The sequence below is a fragment of the Crassostrea angulata genome, chromosome 1 (assembly GCF_025612915.1).
Source record: "Crassostrea angulata isolate pt1a10 chromosome 1, ASM2561291v2, whole genome shotgun sequence".
Classification (NCBI taxonomy): Eukaryota; Metazoa; Mollusca; class Bivalvia; order Ostreida; family Ostreidae; genus Magallana; species Magallana angulata.
Window position 1 is genome coordinate 8,440,496 of NC_069111.1, and position 22,947 is coordinate 8,463,442.

The 22,947-nt window shown below is 32.4% G+C and overlaps 1 protein-coding gene across 1 annotated transcript; it reads left to right on the forward strand.

The window, feature by feature from the left end:
* The first annotated feature begins 1,229 nt into the window (after positions 1 to 1,229).
* Positions 1,230 to 18,578, forward strand: LOC128177796 (uncharacterized). Its single transcript, XM_052844698.1, has 4 exons — positions 1,230 to 1,515; positions 8,930 to 9,208; positions 13,813 to 14,050; positions 16,114 to 18,578. The coding sequence occupies exons 1-4, from the start codon at positions 1,366 to 1,368 to the stop codon at positions 16,566 to 16,568; spliced, it is 1,122 nt and encodes a 373-aa protein (XP_052700658.1). The 5' UTR covers positions 1,230 to 1,365; the 3' UTR covers positions 16,569 to 18,578.
* The last annotated feature ends 4,369 nt before the right edge of the window (positions 18,579 to 22,947 follow it).

A 22,947-nucleotide genomic window follows, 5' to 3' on the forward strand; every position in this document is an offset into this window, starting at 1 on the left:
TTTGGGCAATGAGTTGGACAATTTGACCTACTATTATGTATGTCAGTATTTTCATTTTCAAACCTTCAATTCCAATTGTGTTCCAATTTGTAAACCTTTGTCCTATAAAAATAGCAACATCTAAGAAACTTTTGGTCTCCATCGGAGATCTTTCTGCGAGCACACAAAATTTAATGACGACCCGGTGCTCAAAGGAATCCATTTACATTAACGTTTTTGACTCATTTTCTAGCGTTGGTCGTCCATATTAGGCGTTAAAACGGTCAGAAATTCTTCAATTTAATTGAAACTTTCACCAAATGATCTTCATAACTTATAGTGACCTCATATGAAACATCGTTTATTCTAATGCGCTTAAACTGTACAATTTCTTAATAAGGAAAAATGCGTACAAAATATAAAACAATTAAAAACTGACATGCTCCGGTAAGTATATCTTATCAAAATAATTAATCTGTATATTTTTTAAGGTGCATTTAAAATAAACAAATCTTTACATATTTCTTAGTAAATACGTCAAGATTAAATATGAAAAGTTTCGCTGGTATCATGCGAATAGCCCGCTCACAATCGAACTTATCCGAGAACTTTTCTAACAAACCTCGTGTGTAATGAAATGCGGACGGCTTTGAGTTTTGTTAGCTGCATACAATGTACTTTCAGCAAAACGGATGGCGCGTTTCATTTCATCTCAGTGAGAAAACATGAAGCTTCATGTAGCTGTTTTATTACATTGAAATGAACGAAAAATACATGAAAGTTAACATTTTTACTTCTGCAAGTAATGTTTTGCTATTTTAGATTTTTTTTATACATGATGACAAGTATAAGTTATGCGAGTCAGACTTTTGGAATATCGATAGGATCGCAAAACAGGATCGCAAAAACAGAGAAAAAGAGACTCCGAAAAATATCGGGCTTTCAGCTTTTACCGAATAGGCAAATATACGTGTAATTATAATACATTGTTTTGTTTTCTTATATAGTGTGTGGCAATCATTGATTTGGATTTGTTGAGGAAATAGGTTTGCCAACGACCCTGAACTGGATGCATTCGAATGAATGAATACACTAAAATTACAAACACTCTCAACCAAACTTTTATCGCTTTGATGTGTTTAAATAAATTTTATTTTCAATAACGACATTACATTGCACGTTTACCAAGGATTATCAACATTAATGGCTTTACCATTTACAAATTGATTAATTTTAAAAGCTGTAAGCATTTACTAGGAATTGATTTTTGTCATGTTGACAAGACAATAACAACATTATCACGATATACTGCTGGCTCCGATATCTCGGGTTACTTAACTCTTAGACGTTCCAGCACGGGGCGACACACGCTTTGAATCTTCTAAAATGTGCGGAAAACTTATATGTTGGATTTTTATTTACTTTCTAAGTTTTGAATTTTGTTTTGCGAACAATCGGTACATTTATCTAAGTTCACGATTAGAAGGCCAGGCAATCACAAGTCACCTTATAAAGAGCATGCAAACGTACTCCGAGGTAAGTGATTTCAATTCAATCAAAGACATGTTTTGGGAAAAAACTCAACGTTAGTTGATACTTATCTGAGCTGAACATTCAACTGGGTTTGCAAGAAGAAGTCTTTAAAACTTTTTTTCATACTTTTTTTGACGGGCATTAATAAACATAGATAAATATAATCCATGTTCAGCCCTTGACTTAAACGGAGGATATTCCTCATAATGAATAAAAATAATTCACATAGATTGGAATTTGTAATGTAAATTTTATAATCATTATACGGGATGACATCACTTTCCTTTGATGATGATTTTATGATCAAACGTGATATTATGATATAAGATATAGCTTCACATAAATTTAATGATATGCTGAAAATCTATTACATAAAATAGGCAAAGAACTCTGTCTTTCTTGAGAAATGAAAAATCAGTTATAAACAAGGATTGTTTTCTATTTAGAAAACAAGTGAAAAGCTGTCAATGTGACAGCAAAGCGGGTTTTCTTTTATGTGAACTGTATCCATAATCCATGCCAACTCTGAATTGATAAACACTACCTACCGTATCCAGTGAAATGGAGTACCCATATGCAATATTTTCAAAGTTCAAACGCTGGTATTTTTTCCATAAAGTATTAGAAATCAAAATCCTAGCAATATGCACATTTCTGATATATGTACAATTGATCTGCAAAAGTACATCTTCCTATCCTAACTGTAGGAGGAGTTATCCGTACAATGATGGTACCCTTTTGGCAAGCCACCCGACCGCCCGCCCGCTCGCAATTCACCATTTTAATAACCGGATTTTTCCGTTGGAAAACCCGGTTAAAGGAGCATAGTCACGATTTTGGTCAAATTCTATTTTTATTATTTACAGTGCTTTAGGAATGCATTTGTAATGATTAACCAAAATTTTAGAGTCAATCGTAATAAAGTCATAAGCAAGATACAGGACCCACAATTCTTTGTCGTGTAAACAAGGCTCGTACCCTGTTTTTGTTTACATAGGTTCAATATACTAGAGAAAAATCTTTTTCAAGCTGATTTGTCTATCTTCTTATTCATTTTAAGCATAAATAGTCAGTTCCTGACGTTTAACACATTCATTTTAGGTCTAAAGCTGGAATTTTCACTTCAACGTTAAAAATATAAACAAAAGCTTTGTTTACATAACTCTGTAAGCTCTGTAACTTGCTTATAACTCAAAAAATGACACTCAAATTTTGGTTGCTTATTCAAAATTCTTTACTAAAGCATTATAAACAATAAAATCGGAATAATATTTTTTGACCGAAATCGTGACCATGCCCCTTTAAAAAGTGAATATTTAACCAGATTCTCTATCTTTTTAAAACGATACTAGTAATTTTAATTATGTTAAACTTTCGTTTAATAAAAAAAAAATACTAGCGTGTCAAAAAGCGCTTAGCTAGCGCTGCAACTAATTTATCACTGTTTTGAAAGCTTAAAAAGAGACATTGTCTTTGATGTCACTAAAAAAGAAATTATTTCATATTCTGTAGTTATCTTTAAGATTTTATTAGATAGATCATAGATATTCATACAGTTTAGCATTCTCACTAGTTCATTCTTAGATTTACACGTAAGGTAAAACTACTATATAAAGGGAAAGGAAACTAAAAATTTGTTGTACAATAAATCAATTAATTATCATCTACTATAATTGTAAATCGTATTTATTTTCATTAAAAACCCCGGAACAATGAATAAATAAAAAAAATCGATCGCTTAATTAAAATTTCCCGCCGCCATGGGGGCTGCCATTGAACTTTAATTAATGACGTCACACCATCTATTCCGGTTTGTCTTAACATCAGTATTAGTAAATCATGATGTTCGCTCTAAATGACAAGTTTTGGAAAATTTGAAACAATATTGATTTGAGACCGTTCTTTTACCTTTGCAAACTACAAACTAACGTCAAATGGAGCATGTTCGTTGAAATCTAAAAGCGGAGGTTAGTGTCGGAGATTTCTCCGCGTAAATGTGGAAATTGTCAACAGATGCTAAGTATCATAGAAAATGCGACTGTCTGCCGTCGTTATTTCGACATGGTAATTCCGACTTTAAAGAATGAATTTTAAGCATCCCGATTACAATTATAACATTTATTCAGTTAGCGAAGAACTTGACTCGGAATAAAAAAATTAATCGAGGTCGTTTTCAACTTTGAATGATATCAGATATTAACAGCTGTCATTTATCTATAAAAATGCATATATTTATGCATACAATGATACATGTATTTATTCTTTAGATTGACGTGTGAACTCGAACTCAAACATTATCAATTTTGTTTAGTCGATTATTTGAGTAACAGAAAAGCATAAACCAGCGTTAATTATATTCAGAGCACTGTGTACATTCATTACCGTCTTCCTTGGAAGACAGTTTGAAGAGTTGAAATAATTTACAGTCTACGGGTTGTGCACTTCCTCTCCTTTGTGATTGGTAGAAAATACATGATGTGAAAATTTACATTTATTTCATTGGATGAAATAGTGTTCGGCACAAGGGAGGTAATTTTCTGATGATCTTTTTCACGTACGACTTAACACATTTCGTAGATTTTAAATCTTAAAAAGTGAGAAAACGAAAAAGCAATACAAATTGCTATGAATGAAATTCAGTTCTTTGATTTTCAAGGCCAATTAGTTGAAAGCAATATTCTATAATATCTATTGAAACTTTGCTTTTCTTTTATTATTTTTATTTAAATACAAAAATGTAAAAAAAAAATTGATGCGTATGGCTAATATCGGTAAAGATGTTTGCACCTTAGATATGTAAAAGTACATGTAATATTTGTTTAAAAAAAATGCTGAATGCAGCGATATAACTTTGATTTTATCAAAATAATACGAGTCTACGACCCTTCTTAAGACCTCTTTTACCCTCCTATAGTTGATATCAATTAAGAAGCTCGGGTACGCATTTCTCAATTTTAGACACGCAGGCTTTAAAGACACATAAAGACATAAAATGTTCCACACGCCAAGGTATGTTGAGGAAGGTGACATTTATATAAAAAGGAATTAAATTGTCTAGTGTTGATAACTAACTGCTGTTTCGGGTTCGCTCTTAAGACGGTAAGCTTTTTTTTTAAAGCTAAACTTGTTTGTATATGTAAACCAAACCGGAATAGATGGTGTGACGTCAAAATAATTAATTTTTTTGGTTTTTAATACAAAAGAGTTCTACGTCATGTCAGCCTCCAGTAAATACGATTCTCCTACTTCAAACGTTCATTAAAGCTTAATTACGTATTTTATTTTTAAAACAGCATGACCAAATGTGATAATTTACACCACTTTATTAAAATAAATAAATTATGTTTTTGACTTTCCTTCCCCTTTAAGAATAATGATTCATGCGATTGGATTCTGTTCCTACTCTGTACTGCTTACTACAACAATTTTGAGTCTAAATCATCTACAAAATTACCTGTTTAAACTTAGGAAAATACTTTTTTTAATAATATTATATTATATATAATTTCTGTAGGATATTTAAAAATTGTACTGAATTTTTAAAATAACACATGGGAAAATTTTTGTCACGGTGTGAAATTCAATCTTTTGGACTATTTTTAATTATTGTGTAATTAACTTTTTCGGACTTTGTGTTAATTGTTACAAAAGCTTTTCATCTATTTCGACAACTGTTTTATAAACGTTATAAATTCCGCGCAGCATTAATCCCACCTGAGGCACAATCATAGATGGACAGCTAATCTTTTAATTGACCTCTGTTTATGTTTATTGACACTTAAGCTTCTTTCATCTTATTAATCCTTTTATGTACATGCTGCTAAAATGTCCCGAGTTACTCAATAGCTGTTTGATAATTGATTTACTTACATCTGTATTTATTATGTTAATCCTTTATTGTGTTATTCCATTGTTCATTATATATAATTCAAAATTGTAAACTATCGTCAGTTGGAATAAGATCTTCGGTGCTGATGCATACCAAACTCACGTAAAAGTATATTTCATGTAAAGGCTATATAAAAGTCTGAAAACTAAACCGCGTGTTGGCTTGTCTCAGGTTTCATGAGGCTGGGTCCAACAACAAGAGAATAAGCTCAAGGTTGGCCCAGTGTTAGTCCTGCACGTGAGAGAGTGCCCCGTAATATTTTTTGCTCTGTAAGATATATTTATATTCCAATACGCGTGAAATATTAAACTTTAAAGGTAATTATCTCACCTATCAGTCGTGACAAACTTAAATCAAAAGTGGTAACATACTCTCTATATGGTAAATCGTGTGCTAAAATTGGAACTGTATTTTTAAAAGCGGGTGCCAAAATGCAACATTTGCTCTGGCATTATTATCTGCCAAAGTATCACTAGCTAAATTAGACATGATAAGCACTGGTCAATAAGTATAGATATCAAATGCACAACTGCTAATTATTTACTCGGTCTCTAACTCATAAATCTAAACTGGTGTTTCGTCAAACTTAGTGCCAAATACTATTATTATACTTTCATGTTAAATACTGAAATCTGATTGGTTAAGACGCAGTTGGTAGTCCGCTCTATTATTCTCAGCGTTAGCAACACACTTGGCAACGGGTAACTCAATGAATTGTTAGATGCGCGTAAATTATGCGCATACGGTTCGCCGTAGAATTCACTTCATTTCTATATAAAAGCAGTAAAAAAAATTTTAAATTAAGACATTAAGTATAATAAAATAAATAATGCCTGTTTGGAAGGTAACTGTTGAAATTGACACCCCTCGAAAACCATTGTCAACCTCCGCTTCGCGTCGGTTGACAATGGTTATTTCGGGGTGTCAATTTCAACAGTTACCCTCCCAAATAGGCACTATTTATATATTATTACACCTCAATATAATTATTCTATATAACGCGACATCTGATTGGTTCCAGACAATCACGTGACCGGGCGACAAAACGTCATGTCTCCCGGGGAATAAATATCATGTCTCACCTCTTCGGAAATCTCGGGTTTTTTCATCCCAAAGGTATGAAAAAGCCAATATGAGCATACGATGTTAACAAATATGATAAAATCAAAAATATTTAATCATTTAACGTCTTTTTACGTTACAAAAATCAATTTTACTATTTTTGATTTTGATTTGAATCTATGAAAACAAAGATAGACAATCAGAAAAAAAATATTATCCGAACACTTATAATTCCGCTCGAAATTTCACAGGAACTAAACAAATTTCGAGAAAGTCTCGTGAACTTTCGAGCACCTCTGGATTTATTACATACTTAGCAACGATAAAGAAAACATTCCGAACACATTCACAGGGGTGATACATGAATAGCTTTATAATTAAAAGTTACAAATCTGTTTGTTAAAACGGTAAAAAGTCTGGAAAAAGAAGCTGGGACAGAAAGACCGGAAGGCCGCAATCACGATATAAACCCATCCGGTTACACCGTTAGGGGACTAACCTGCACTGTGAGTAATGTGGTTTCATCGATATTTGTTAGATACCAATTTTTTGGGGGATTTCGTCCTTAAGTTGATCCACGAATTTACATGTTCATTGAAGTACTGTCACAATTTCTACCAACAATTGTATTTACAGGATCATCAACACGAATCTGCGTAACCTTGAAATTGTGATTTTCACTTTATCACTTTCTCAACGAAAATTAATACCCTCTAAATTTAATGAAACTACAGTACTACATAAGCGATACTAGTCCCCTACCCTACCGATATTCCCAATTTTAAATGGAGTGGCAATTTTTTGCCTGACGTCATATACCAAGTAGGTTTTAAGAAAATCTAATATTTTTTTTTTGAGAGAGCGAACCAAATTTAAAAAAAAAAAAATATTGTTTAAATTAATTTCGTCATCATCAATCTTAACTTCAGAGGCGTGTTCATCAGAGCGGGTGCTTGCGAGCGCTCGTCAAAATTCCCAATGCCTGAAAATTTTTGGCTAACGATCACAACTGCAATCATAAGCCTCTGTGGTTCCTAGAAATCTTTTTAAAGCTTAAAAACAAGTTTAAAATCAATTTACTCAACCATAATAAAAAAACTGCAGGAAAACAAGGTTGGAGCAGAATAACCGAAGGAAAACAATAAATACTAGAAAGTCTCCCAATCGCAGCTTATCGGGTCTTTGCGACAGAGCTCTGAAAAACAAAAATCATCTCGAATGTAATGTTAGAATTTTATATAAAATGGAGTCGCTTCCTATCAATTTACAGAATTGTATGTACATATTTCCTCTGTTGTATTTTAGGACATATCGAAGTCTAAGTCAAATCTCAACTGAACGTAAAATGTGTTGCATTTATAAAAAGTGTTATATAAAAAAGGGGCGGGGTTGTTAAGAACGCCCTTTGTATAGCATGCGAGGTTTTTTTTAACTGAGCTCTGCCAGATATACCCGAGATGAATTGTAAGGCCCCCGAATTTAATGGCTTTACTTGACGGTACTTAATGTATTATTTAATTTAAAGGCGATTCATCTATTGACTCGTTTTAAAGCTTTATATGACGCATTACAAACAATATATTTCTATGACATTAACAGCATTATTTATTCTGGTGAGAGCCGATGAATTGATTTTATGAATTATCTGTCGCGGATTAAAGTGGGGCGTGTTTGATGTCCGTTGGCGTTATCGAGTAGGGGGTGACTGAGTCTAAGCAACACAAGTATATGAAATAAAGACTATTTAAGATGATTAAATTTATTAACCAATATTTTTATGACACTCTGAGCGAAATAAAATTTAGAATAACTTATATTTGTTCTCATTTCACGTACGAATGACACCAGACAGAATTCTTTTATGAGATTCACTCCATAGGGTTACCTGCGAGTTCACGAATCAAGTGAACAATAGCTGATCAATAACTGTGAATTGTTTAAGAGAGAGTAGTCATACCGCCCTGATTAATTTTATAAGGGGCTGGAAAATATGACTATTATAAACCATTTTGAAACTATTTTCAAAAGAGGTAGTTCAATTTGTATCTATTATTATTGAATGTTAATCGTTCGACTATACCAAAAAATTTCATTTAATGTGCTTAAAAAGCTATTAATTTCATTTTTTTTTCAGAGGAAAAAAAAACAATGTTTCAAAATTTACCGGGATGTGCACTAAATTGGTCATGCGGTGAAGTCCCATCAAGATTTGATCTATTTCTCCCGATTTCAAATCCGAGTGAATTTTTACACGTTTTTATTTAATTTTCGCCTTACATTTTAAAAAGACGGGGCGTCGATCAATAAGATGATATAAATATGCCATTCTGACCCCTGTAAAAAGTTATACTCATTCATATTTTTACTATTTAGTAATCCAAAAAAAAAAAAGGAAATATTTCCAAATTTAAACAGTATATTAAATATTTGAACAGATTTTGATACCACTTTTTTCATTTGACAAAGATTGGTTGCTCTCGGAATTGTTTAAACAACGAAGGCTGTATGGCAATTTCTTTCGGATGCAGAAGTATGGAGGCCAATGGATGGGGAATCTGTGACCTTATATCAGAGGATGGAGGGACACCCTACACTGTGGCCGTGGATCCAGCGATGTGTACAATGGCTGTCGTTGACCGATATCCCGAGGGTCCTTGGTCAAACGTCAATCAACCAACCATTTCATCAGTAACGACCGACGCCATGACGTCGGTCAATTTTCAACAAACAACTGCTTCGACGATTGTAAGTTAATACCAATACTTAACTGTTAATCATTCAGGACTTTTAGTATCGCCTGATTAGCCAACTTTCAACAAGTATCGATTGCAATTAGTGTTTAGGAGGCTGAGTGGTCAACAAAATCACCATCACATCTACTTTAAAGTTTTTATGAGGTGTTTAATTTAAGAAGTATTTTATTCAAGTATATAGATACATTGAAATGGATTGAACAGCAGGCATAATGCCTATTTATGTTCTCTCCTGTAGTCAAGGTATAATATGAGTAATTATATAATTTTATATATGATATATATACATGTACTGTATACTGCAACTGAATTTTGTATAATAGATTATTATTATAAATAGCATTGGAAGGAGGTACAGTGCAAAAAAATAAACAAAACAAAAAGCTTATGATAGGAAAATGAAAATAAATAAAAAATAGAAAAATAATGGTTAATTGCTAAGGTTGAAAATAAAAAAAGTATATGTACTGTAGAGAAAAAAATGAGAAAGAAAAGAATATACATGTAATAAAAATAAAACAAAAATTGATAACAGAGTAGAAAAAAAATGGAAATGTTGGGGGGAGGGGGTGGGAGAGGGAGAACAAATAAGCAATAAAAAAATTAAAAGAAGGGAGTGTAAGGAAAGTCAGTGGTACCCATTTTGATACATTTTTTTATACAATGTGTACATTTTTACCTATTAATTTACTTAAATCTGTTTGTACTTTTTATGTAAAAATGAATTTTATCAAATAATAGTACGTTATTTTGAAATGTTAGTTTATCACTTCCAAAAAGTAGATTCTTAATTGTGATTGGTATGGAATTGTCGTTCATATAATCAAATACAGATTTTCTTTGGGAGGCATATAATGGACAGTGTAAGAAATAATGTTGAGAGTCTTCCACTTCAAGAAAGCACTTCTGACATAGTAGAGAAGCAATAAGGTGGTGTGAGAAAAGGTCAACATTTAAGTTACTACTGTTATTTCTCAACTGACAATGCCAAATATTTTCTAATCTTTTGCCATGGTTAAATAATTTATGCATATTCAGTTTTTTACTATTAATATTTTTGAGGCTGTTCTTAAATGCTGAAACTGTAGTTATATTTTTTGTATTTTGAGGTAGTTTGTTCCACAATATAATTGTAGATGGTATAAAACTATTGAAGTAAGATGTTGTTCTTGCAACAGGAGTGCGATAGATGAAATTGTTACGAAGATTGTAGGTATTATGTGGGTGGATACATTCACCAACAATATTAGATACGTATTCAGGGATATAATTGTTTAATATTTTGAACAATAATATTAATTTATGGTTATTTCTACGTTTCTTAAGTGTTTCCCAGCCTAATTCCTGATATAGGTATTGTTTAGATGAGTTTCGTCTAAGACCAGTAATTATTCGTGCAGCTTCAATCTGTATACTTTCCAATAAATTACTTTGTTCATCTGTACAATTGTCCCAGACTACATCACCATACACTAACACAGGGCGAATAAATGCAAAGTAAATTTTAATCAATGATTCCCTATTTATTTTATATTTAAGAATGCGTAGCATGTTCAATCTTTGGCATGCTTTTTCGTAGATATTTGATATATGACGTGACCATCCCCCATTTGATTGCAAAGTAAGTCCTAAGTGACAATGATTATTTTTTGGATAATATTGTTGAAAGTGTTACCAAAAGAGACATGGGGATGGGTTTTTTTCTTTCTAGAAAAGTTAACATTTATTGTTTTGATTGGATTAAAATCCACCAACCATTGATTAGACCACTGTTTGATTTTTTCAAGATCAGCTGTTAATGATTTAGCTGAATTATTATCATTATCATCAACTTCTACAAAAAGTGATGTGTCATCTGCAAAGAGTCTTATTTGGTTGCATATATTTTCAACAATATCATTAATGTAAATAAGAAAGAGGAACGGTCCTAACACTGACCCCTGGGGTACTCCTGCATTAGTGGTTTCAATTCATGAGGAATAGCCCTCGATGACAACCTTTTGTGTTCTATCAGTAATATAGTTTTCTATCCATCCAAGGATTTCTCCTCTGATTCCATATTTTTGTAATTTATAGATGAGACCTTTATGCCAGACCTTATCAAATGCTTTTGATATGTCACAAAATATGAACATAATATCTTTACCTTTATCAAGGTTAGATATTATAATATTATAAATTTCAGTAAGCTGAATAATAGTGGAATCAGAGGGCTGAAATCCCGATTGGTTTTTAAATAAAAGATTGTGGTCCTTGATATAATTGTGCAGGTTTTTGAAAAGAATTTGTTCCAGTATTTTGCATAAGGTGCATGTGAGTGCAATTGGTCTATAGTTTGAGGGGTCCTCTGGGTTGCCCTTGTTCTTATATAAGGTGTAATATGTGACAATTTCCATATAAAAGGTAATTCTTGATTTTGAAGTGCAAGGTTAAATAATTTTGTGATTGGATGCTTGATTGAAGGTAAGATATTTTTAAGAATCTTAGGTGAGATACCGTCTGGGCCTGGAGGTTTGGTGATATTAAGATTTGATAATTGATCAACAACATCTTGGGCTGTGATGTTAATTCTTTCTATGCTGTGAGGGGGTCCTGGGCCTTGAGGTGGAAGCCTTATTCAGGGTTCATTAGTTGTTTCTATATGTGATATGTTTGCAAAATGTTTGTTAAGTTCTGATACTTTATCAACTGGGTATATATATATTTTACCATTTGATTTTATTTGAGGTGGTACTTTTTTTATTGTTACACTTTTATAATGATTTAACTATTCGCCACCATTTACCAGGAGGAATTGATTTATCTAGTATTTGTGATATAAGTTTCTGCTTATTCTTTTTTTTTTCAGTACGAACCATGTCAATAACCTGATTTCTTAAGCAACGATATTTGTTCCATTGGTAGTCACTATTAGTTTTTTTTTGCTTTATAATGGATCCTATTACGTTGGCGCATTTTACGTCTTATGGCATTGGTCATGAATGGTTTATCAGAAGAGCGAATGACGACTACTTTTTTTTTAGGAATGTGTTGGTTCACACGCTGTGTGAATACATCTGTGAAGTTTATATAGACATCATTAATATTTGTAGAGTTAAATACATCCCTGTCCCAATTGACCTGTAGTAGATCACTATTTAGTGAAGTGTAGTCAGCATGTGCGTAGTCTGTAAGTATTCTTCTGTATGCCCTTTGTTTGTAAGTTTTAAAGTGAATTTCAAGGGTTACTGGACTGTGTGTACAACAAAATGGGGTTAATACATCTATGTTCTCTATTCTTTCTACAGCGTTAGTAATAATAAGATCTATACAAGTACCCCTTGTGGTCGTATAATTAGTTGGTTGGGTAAAAACATTTGTAAGGGAAAAATTTTGGAGCATATGCTTAAATACATGGTTGCCATCAGCTATCATATCAATGTTGAAATCACCCATGAAAAATATGGGTAAGCCATTGTCTATAGCATTTTCTAGTGACATTGCTAAGTTATCAAGTACATCAGCCGTGGAATTTGGAGGTCTATACATGACCCCAGTTAAAAATTTGTTATTAACACAATGAATTTCTAACCATATAATTTGAATATTTGGATTACTCAGATCGTTGCGTATAAAAAACTGAGGTGTTTAAACCATATGAACTATTATAAAGTAAAAAAAAAAACCATACAGTTGAACATTTTCCTATGTCTTTGTACAGGCCTCTTCTTCTAAAGGAGATTTGAATAGTCTTCAAGTGGTCATGAGCAGCGTTGGAGTCCTCTTACCTGATAATCATTCACAAATATAAATAGATACATATATATATACATATACATCACGTCAAATCAGATTATGAAAAGTTTGAAGAATTAGGTACAATTTCAGACATATTTTGCCCTGTTTTAGAGTGAATTTTAAAAATATCACAAAAATTGAAATGTAACGTTTCTTTACATAAAATTTACATAAAAATACCTATAAACAGTTACGTGATTGGACTTTCACAAGGTTAATTGTGACGTCATAAACAGTGCATTTTCCCGTAATTTTCATGAAACTGAGCAGAAGACTCAAGTTCCTTAGTGGTTTTTTGAATAGAAAAATATGCCCGCAGCCGTCGACCACGATGAAACTCATATTGTAACTTTATCATGTGATATCACATAAAATATATCAATTTCCTTTTGGGCGGCGGTCGCGGACACATTTTCCTCTTCAAAAAACTATGAGAAAATGTGCCAGTTTTCATCATTTTTGACTAAATTTTTAGAAACATGCCAAAATGTCTAAGTCATAATTATTTTTGGAAACAAGATAAAAGTTTTTATCCTGGTGCTTTATTTACACATATATTCAAGATGGCATATGTGTATTTTTATGAGATTTGAACAACTTTTGAATTTTAGGGCAAATATTGAAAGATACTGTACTTTCTTCTTTCAAAATTTGAAGTTGTAGATTTACATAGAGTTAGATAACTACTTTGTGTTCAGTGAACAAATTTCATGCCTTGAACAGTTTGAATTGATTTTTTAAAGAGGTTTATCCTATTTAACTGAATGACTTACAATATCAGTAAGTTTTGTTTTTCAGTTTCTTGTGCTTTTTTAACAGAGGGTGGTGGACATGATTGATCGCCTACAAAACATGTGTTCTGCATCCTCTCAGTCGGACTTCGCCGTCATCACCACGGAGATTATTTATTTCTATGACGACAAGGCCTCCCTGACATCCGGGTCATGTAAATCCGTGCACTATTCTACATTGTTTTCTGGGTATAGCGATCTTCCTGATATCACTCATTGGAAAGCCGTCCTCACCATGTCACAGAGTTACGTAGATGTTTATACAGGTATAACAAAGAAACAGGTATAACAAAGATACAGGTATAACAAAGAAACAGGTAAAACAAAGATACAGGTATAACAAAGAAACAGGTATAACAAAGAAACAGGTAAAACAAAGATACAGGTATAACAAAGAAACAGGTATAACAAAGATACAGGTATAACAAAGAAACAGGTAAAACAAAGAAACAGGTATAACAAAGAAACAGGTAAAACAAAGATACAGGTATAACAAAGAAACAGGTATAACAAAGATACAGGTATAACAAAGAAACAGGTAAAACAAAGATACAGGTATAACAAAGAAACAGGTATAACAAAGAAACAGGTATAACAAAGAAACAGGTAAAACAAAGATACAGGTATAACAAAGAAACAGGTATAACAAAGATACAGGTATAACAAAGAAACAGGTAAAACAAAGATACAGGTATAACAAAGAAACAGGTATAACAAAGATACAGGTATAACAAAGAAACAGGTAAAACAAAGATACAGGTATAACAAAGAAACAGGTAAAACAAAGATACAGGTATAACAAAGAAACAGGTATAACAAAGATACAGGTATAACAAAGAAACAGGTAAAACAGAGATACAGGTATAACAAAGAAACAGGTATAACAAAGATACAGGTATAACAAAGAAACAGGTAAAACAAAGATACAGGTATAACAAAGAAACAGGTAAAACAAAGATACAGGTATAACAAAGATACAGGTATAACAAAGAAATTCTACATGGGTTGAGAAATGATTCATCGAACTTTTAATTTAATTGACTAGTTTGAATTATTTTCAAACTCAAAGTGGGTAGTAATGTTTAACATAAGAATAGTACCCGTGTATAAAATGCTTCTAGAAGATTATGTCTTCTCATAATACACTAAGCAAGCTAAGTCTGCGACAGCCTTCCAATACCTAGCACAGTACATGTAATTGATCTCAATTACCTTTCGGGTAAATGTGTAAATATTGAAGATTTCGTTAATTTTCTCTGGCCTCTTTTGGACAGATGTCAATCATAATATGTAAATACATGTATTTGAAATTCGGTCAAATGTTAAATCAAATGCAAAAGACAGAAACTAACTGTAACATTTATGTAAATAAAAATTTAATTCTTTTCAGACACTAAATGCGAATTGCTATAACAATTTTAATTTAAGAAAAAAAAATAATTGCATAAAAAAGGGAACGAATATTAGACACGTAAAGATTACACGCAAATCTATACACATAATCACTGAAAATAATTGAATAATTTGAAGACCGGAACAGGTTCTTTTGCATGCATATGGTTTTGGAATCTTCATACTTACTGCCAGATAATAAAGTTGTTTGTTTGAAATATTGACTTCGTAAATACCGTGAAATAAGTCAAAGTCGTTGGAACTCTATCAATTTTGTGTGCATCCCCTTACCCACGAAGCGACATCTCAAACGAGAGTCCCTAAAGTTATCTGTCATTTTAAAGAAAGAAAGAAAGATAAGAATTTGCACCCCCCCCCCCCCCGAACATTTAAGTAAATTTAAAAAACACGAAAATTTGCCTCGCAAAATTAAATGCTCTGTTATTCATATCGATCAAAAAAAATTATTATGAAGTTCACTTTGATATTTATTCTTTAATTAAAAACAACACATTTCAAATGTCTTCTGTACCTATATCTATCACAACTGTACATGTGTACAAGACATACTTTAAATATGTTGCCGATACATTCATTTTCATGACGCAACTTTGACCAGAAATAGGGCTCTATTTATAAATGTTTTACTAGATAACCGTTATAATTGTTTGTTTACCTTCTCGTCTAGGTTTGATAATCGTTGGGTATAAAGTTGGGATATTGATTTGTTATTTAAACTCCACAAAAGTAACTATAACATATACCTAAAACTATTAAATTAAAAAAATCCAAATTGTAATCAGTTGATTGATAAAAAGCGTGTATTTTTCCGCATGTCATTAGGCTGCTAGTTGGCAAGCATTTTTTTTTTTTCAAAGGTCACCCTATTTCCAATTACATGCACATAAAACATACACTAATTGCTTATTTATTGCAGACACCAAAGTTTTTCGCTGGGGAATAACATCTCAAAGTCTTCATGTAATGTCAGGTTATCCTAAATTTAGAGCTGCATACCTGCGTGATATTAAAGGAAGTCCGGTATCGTATATACCTACCGATCCGGTATGGGCTGTGCATCGAGTGACTCTTGGTTCTTGGGACATTTATTTCTACGAATCTAACAATAAAAACTTCAATTTATACTCTAATCAACCACCGGGCGAATGGACTTTTGCCAAATCCGACAATACTATCTTCAACCAGAATGGCTGGGCCCTCAATCCATGGACAGATCTTCCACCGAACACGGTGGCGCTGACGGCACAAGATCACACAGGGATTGACTTTGTGGGAATCACAGGGAATTTTGACGTCTTTTTTTACAAAGTCACGGACCAGTATCAAATGTTAACTGACCCCATTGTCACGATCCATAAGCTTTCGTTTTAGTTGAAATTTACATCAACGCACTGTCTATTTGTTGTTGACGTACAAATTTATGCGAGGACACGAGGTATCTTTGAGTTAATTGAGAAAAGCGATAATGTGGAGCCTCTGTTTTTGGAATAGCTCAACGATATTTTGTTTACACCAGCGAGCTGTCAATCATGTAATTGTTTTTATCCCTTTGACTCATGCAGTTGACCAATTATTTTATTTGAAATATCTTATGAATTACCTTATGGATGCTAGATAGTGATTATAATTTAATAAGTTGTTTATATTTGTCAAAAAAGAATACCGGTATATAAACTTAATTTTTTTTACTACTTTTCCTTGCTTGACCTTGTATTTGTACATTTGTAATGATCCTTGTTTTGTACCAAATATACATCTTTTTCTGTGAGAAAAAAACCCAAACAAAGTACCTCAAAAATCACTGCAAAACCTGTCATAAATTTACTAATAAATAATCATTTATACAATTATCAATAATTAGACTTTTCTAGATTACTACCATCAAAGTAAAGACTTTCAAAGGACGTAAATCCTTAACAACTGAATTCAATTCATTATCATATGTCATAAAAAGATTTAAAAGTTGAAAGAATACACTTTTTAGACTTTGATAAACCTACATTCGGCGATAAGAAATCTACATATACAGCAACTGCGTATGCGGAGTTAGCAAGGTTCCCACTGTTTTACCGCAGACCATTCGCGTTAATTAAATATTTGCTAAAATTACTAATTCCAACAACTGTATTATAACAAATTGTTATGACAAATTGTTTGACGATGTTGAGTATCATAAGAAAATCAATTCGGTGTCTGTGAAAACCAATACCTACTAAGTTTCAAAAATGTATTTCTAAAATCAGATTGTTTTCGCATACCCATGCTGTTTAAACTGGTCGATTCAAATCAGAGAAGCTGTATACTAGTATATTGTATCATTAATTGAGTGGAAGATGAATTTCATTTTATCTTGATATGTCCTTTCTATACTTTTTGTAAAAATTTTATTAAACCTTTTTTTTGGATTAGACCTTCAATGTTCAAAGTTGTGCAACCTTTAATCTCAAAAATTGTAAAAATTATGAATAATTTTGAAAGTATATAAATAATAGTTAAAAGACTAAATTATCGGTTACAATAGTTTAATTTTCTTGTCTATTCTCCTGTTCCACTTGCTTATTTCTGTGGAATATGTATTGTATATAAATATGCGTACTGGTGGTCTTTAAAGCCTACAGTGAATATAGAATGAATGAAAAATACTGATATAGCAAAAGCCACGTAACATGTAAACAAAGTGGAAATAACACAAGTAGTACCTTAAAATAGGCCTCAGGGTGTATGGATTACAACCCGGGGTAAATCCTCGTTCCTCCTTGATAGACCTGGATAACGAATTTATTTTCTACTTAAACCTACATGTATACAAATCCGTTTCCCCATTTCCAATCGAGGGTGTATTACACTTTAAAGATATAGTACCATTTATGTATTTGGATATTATGTACTCCTAAAACACGAGATCTATGAGCCGTGCATAAAGATTACAATAACGAAGTCTAGTTTATATGATACCAACATCTTTCATTTATAAACAATAATGAGCAATTTGGTTTTTTTTGTCTGTTTTCCGTGCCTGTTGAGACAATGCAATGTGATATCACGTTATTTATCGTGCATAAATAAACGACTACAACATATTTGATTCATGAATTTCATATTTAATGCCAATGGGTAAGCGCTGTTCCTCACCATGGCATTTGGAGCTTAAGGTAACTCCGTACCTATAAAATCATGGGTTTAAAGTTAAAAACTAAACTTTTTTTTAACTTATTGGACTTGAATTTCATCAAAAAATAAATAAAATATATATGTATCCATACTATTAAAGATGTAAGTTAATAAAAACCAAAGGCTGAAATTATCATCTGAAAATCACACTTTTTTTGTTTAAAAATTAAATATAAGTGGATGGATACTTGTTTGTCTATTTAAATTTTATTGCTAACTTTGCCAGAAAACTAAAATTAATTTAAAAAAAAGAAAAAAAAAATGTTTACATTAGAAAAATTATAGTATTTAGATATATCACTTAGAGAAAAGTAGAAAAGAGTTATTTCCTTTGTCATTATTGAATTATGTCGAATGTAAGGATGAAAAACGCTTATTAAATATCTCCAAGTAAACAATGATTTGAGTTTTTGATGTGCACCTATCATTAAATAGAAATTACAAATCTACTTGCAAGAATTTTAATGAATTTATGGTTTATGTAAAATGTATGACATCACAGGAGGGTGGATTTACTTTAAGATACATTAAGCCGTGTGTTGCTGACAACCCTGGAAGTCAAACAAAAGTCTCCAGGATGACTTGTTGCTAAATTCAACAATCCAACCAGCTTGATATTCGACATGATAGATATCACAGCCATGACGTTGATGAAATTATAACAGAATGAACTATATATATATATATATCTATCTATATATATATATATATATATATATATATATATATATATATATATATATATATATATATATATCTATATATATATATATATATATATATATATATATATATATATATATATAAAGCAGAAGAACAGAAACAAATGAAGCAATCATGAACAAAACAATCAATATGATTTAGCTGAAGGGATAAGGGATTACAATGCCCGATAGCAATATGATTTTATACTTATTTGATCGATGGAAGGAAATCTACTTATATCCATGTTTTCATACATAGTACAGGGTGTCCCATAGTATAAAACTTTTTCAAAAGGCGTAATAACGCCTTTCCATAATGCATAATAACGCGAATAAAGATAACTCTCAGACCAATGATTCAAAACACAATTTTAAAGATTAACAGAAAGAGGACTGCACTAATGTATCAAATGTCCCTGATCATTTGTCAGAGTTGTATTGTAGGGCAACTGTAGACAAAAATCCAAATGAGGAAAATGAAAATCTCAATTATTCTTCACAAATATCAAGACACATTTTAAAAAACTGATACCGACCTTGGTATTACGAATCTAGTATATCATAAAATAGATACAGGAGACTTAAGGCCCATGAAGCGAGTGCCGTTGGCCTATGCCAATTAAAAGCGTAATGTTATACAACAAAGGGTAGCTCAGGGAATCATATGGAAATTAAGCTCTCCTTAGACTAGTCCCAGTGTCAACAAAAGAATAGCAAAACAAGATGTCTGTGAGCCAATGCTCACTAGTGATACCCCCGCTCTGATGTGAACATGCAAAATAAGCAAAGTCGACATTTAACAGAAAGCTGGCATCCGATTGGTACAGAAATATATCCCACAATATGGCATGCCTAAACAAATAGTGTGTTAAAATTTCAAGCATATGCGATAAATAGTTGCTGAGAAATCTTTGACGAAAATTTGTTTGAAAATTTTGGTTAAAAAAAAAGTAAAGTCGTCATTTAACAAGTAGTTGACGTCCGATTGATACAAAAATATATCCCACAATATGGCATGACAAAACAAAGAGTATGTTTAAATTTCAAGCATCTGCGATAAATAGTTGCTGAGAATTCTTTGACAAAAATTGTTTGAAAATTTTTGTTAAAAATAAACAAAGTCGTCATTTAACAGGAAGTTGACGTCCGATTGGTACAAACATATATCCCACGATATGGCATGCCTTAACAAACACTGTGTATAAATTTCAAGCATCTGCGATAAATAGTTGCCGAGATAAATGCGACAGAAATTTTTGTTACGGACGGACAGACAGACACACAAGGGTAAAACAGTATAACAAGATTTAGAATAGATTATAGGAGACTAAATGCTGTCAACCAAAGAGATGCTTTTCCTTTGCAAAAATACAGGATTGCTTCATAGATACAGTTCGTGGGTCTATATTTTAATCTTTATTTGATTTGACGTCAGGGTACCATCAGGTTCCAGTTAAGGAAAAGGATAATCCTTAAACTGCCTTCATTACCAATTACGGTTTGGACGAATTTAGCACCTCAGCACTGGAAATTAATACTTCAAGGCTAAATTGGCAAACCTGTGTTATATACATGTACCTTGATGATATTGTTGTTTACGGCTCCTCTTTCGCTGAACATTTACAAATGGTACAGGAAGTCCTGTCTAGAATTCAAAATTTAGAAATGAAATTAAAGTCAGATAAATGAAATCTTTTCCAAAAGCAAGTTACTCTCTTAATTAGGACATATAGTTTCTCCACAAGGAATACCTCCAAATCCTGACATTTTTCAAATTTACGATTGCCCAGTCCTGAAACTGTTACAGAGGTTAGGCAACTTCTCTGAGTAGTTATTACAGGAAGTTTAAAAAAGTTTTGCTAAATTTGTCTGACTGTTAGTAAAGAGCTTACTAAAATGGGCAAACAATTTATCTGGACAGATAAGTGTGATCTTTTCATTAAACATCTGGAGTCGTATGCATAACAATTCTTAAGTGCTTAGTACAGTATTTTTATTTAGCAGACTGAGATTTGACTTAGGATATTGCTTAGTATGTTGTATAAAACTTCTCAACTTTAAAATATATGCTTAGTATGTTCTTAAATTTAAGCATGGTATTTACATGTACTTGTCATAAGTTTATAAGCATATACTTAAGTAAATCCAAAATGGCTGAAAGAAGATCCATGTCGGCCGCTCAATTGCTGGCAAAGTTCTGGTTCAATCAAGAGGGTATTGACTTGATAACAAATTTAATTTGTGATTTCATCGATCCTCAGACAAACAAATTACAGCATTCCAGCACATGTACTGGTAGCATTGAGATTGCCACTGTATGAATGCAGCTGTGCAGTCGGGACAACGTTGGCATTCATCAATCCACTGTATCAAGAAAAATTCACAGGGTGGCCACTGCTCTCGTACAGCTTCATTTGTAAGAAGGTTAACATATAATTTCCTGTACAACCGGACATTATTAGGAAGCACTAGTCTGATTTTTGTGGCACCACACCATTTCCGGGGGTTATTGGGGCCTTTGACGGCACCCATGTACACATTCTAGCTCCATCTGAACATGAACACGAGTATATAAATCGCAAAAACTTCCACAGCACCAATGTCCAGCTTGTTTGTGATGCAAGCCATAAAATTCTAGTCTTAGTTTCAACTTGGCCTGGAGCGGCTCATGATTCAAGAATCCTTCGGGAAAGTTGTCTTTTTCAATTATTTGAAAGAAGCCTCTTGCCTGTCAAGTGTCATCTCCTTGAGGACAGTGGATACCCTGCAAAAGACTGGCTGTTGACTACATTTTTAAATCGAGCTAATGGACCACAGTCTCGTTACAACAAATCTGAAAATATGTAGAATTAGATAAATTCTATTATGTTGGCACTACACATAAGATCAAGTTTCTATGTGATACTGTTCATAACATTTCAGTGTAAAGATAACAAAAAAACGATAAAATGTAATAGTATGTACATTTATTTCATAGCGCTTTTAAACGTAACGTTCGCAACGTCAACAAAAGTGACGTCATCTTATTATGTCGTTCATTCCGTCAGTGCGAGAACAGAGAAAACGTAATAGTTACAAAGCTTTAGACACTGAGGTATTTATCTTGGTTTTTTTAAGCATGCATGTCTTCTTTGTCATAAGCAAGTTGGGGAGAAGCAGTATATCACCAGCCTTATTTATAAGTACTAGAATTTGACCCGTGCGTGCACGGGTTGACATTGCATATCGGACATTTACGAAATAGGTACATCGACACACCTTATTATTGACATTTACATAACAAAGTTATAAAAATACAATAATGCTATTAATTTCACTACACTTTCCTTAGTTTGAATAATCTGTGTCTCGGGAAAGGCCCTCACCATAGCTTGAATGCCTCACTTATACCCGTAATGTAGCAGAAAATTGAAGAATCGCTCCAGAACGATTTTGGAGAAAGTTAATGAAGTTGCCTTGAAAATAACAGTCAAATTCATCACAACAAACCTTTTTGAGACTGCAAATACCTTTCAACTATAAAAATTTTAATTCATAGAATGGAAGAATTCAACACCTTTTCACCAACGTACACGTATTTTCTTTGTAAAACTGGGTCCGTAGGACATTATTTATTTTTACGATAAAACATAGTCTATCTTCACTCTCCTAACAAATATAATGTCACTTTGAAATGTATATTCGTTATTTTATACTTTCTCTCATAAAAAATCATTAATATATGAACAGAATATATAGCAAAAGTCCAATGAAAATTTACCCGTATTTGTATTATCATTTCTGAGTTTATTCATGCAGATGTGATATTGTGGAAACATAAGCTAAAGATCCCGTTAGCGTGAATGTATTGCGCAAGCGCAAGATTGTAAAATCCA

Bases quoted from the DNA above. Each gene is read 5' to 3' on its own strand.
- LOC128177796 (XM_052844698.1), top strand. From the start codon at position 1,366: ATGTGCGGAAAACTTATATGTTGGATTTTTATTTACTTTCTAAGTTTT. The intron at 1,516-8,929 runs GTAAGTGATTTC...CATTTGACAAAG, and splicing joins GCATGCAAACGTACTCCGAG to ATTGGTTGCTCTCGGAATTG. The intron at 9,209-13,812 runs GTAAGTTAATAC...CTTTTTTAACAG, and splicing joins AAACAACTGCTTCGACGATT to AGGGTGGTGGACATGATTGA.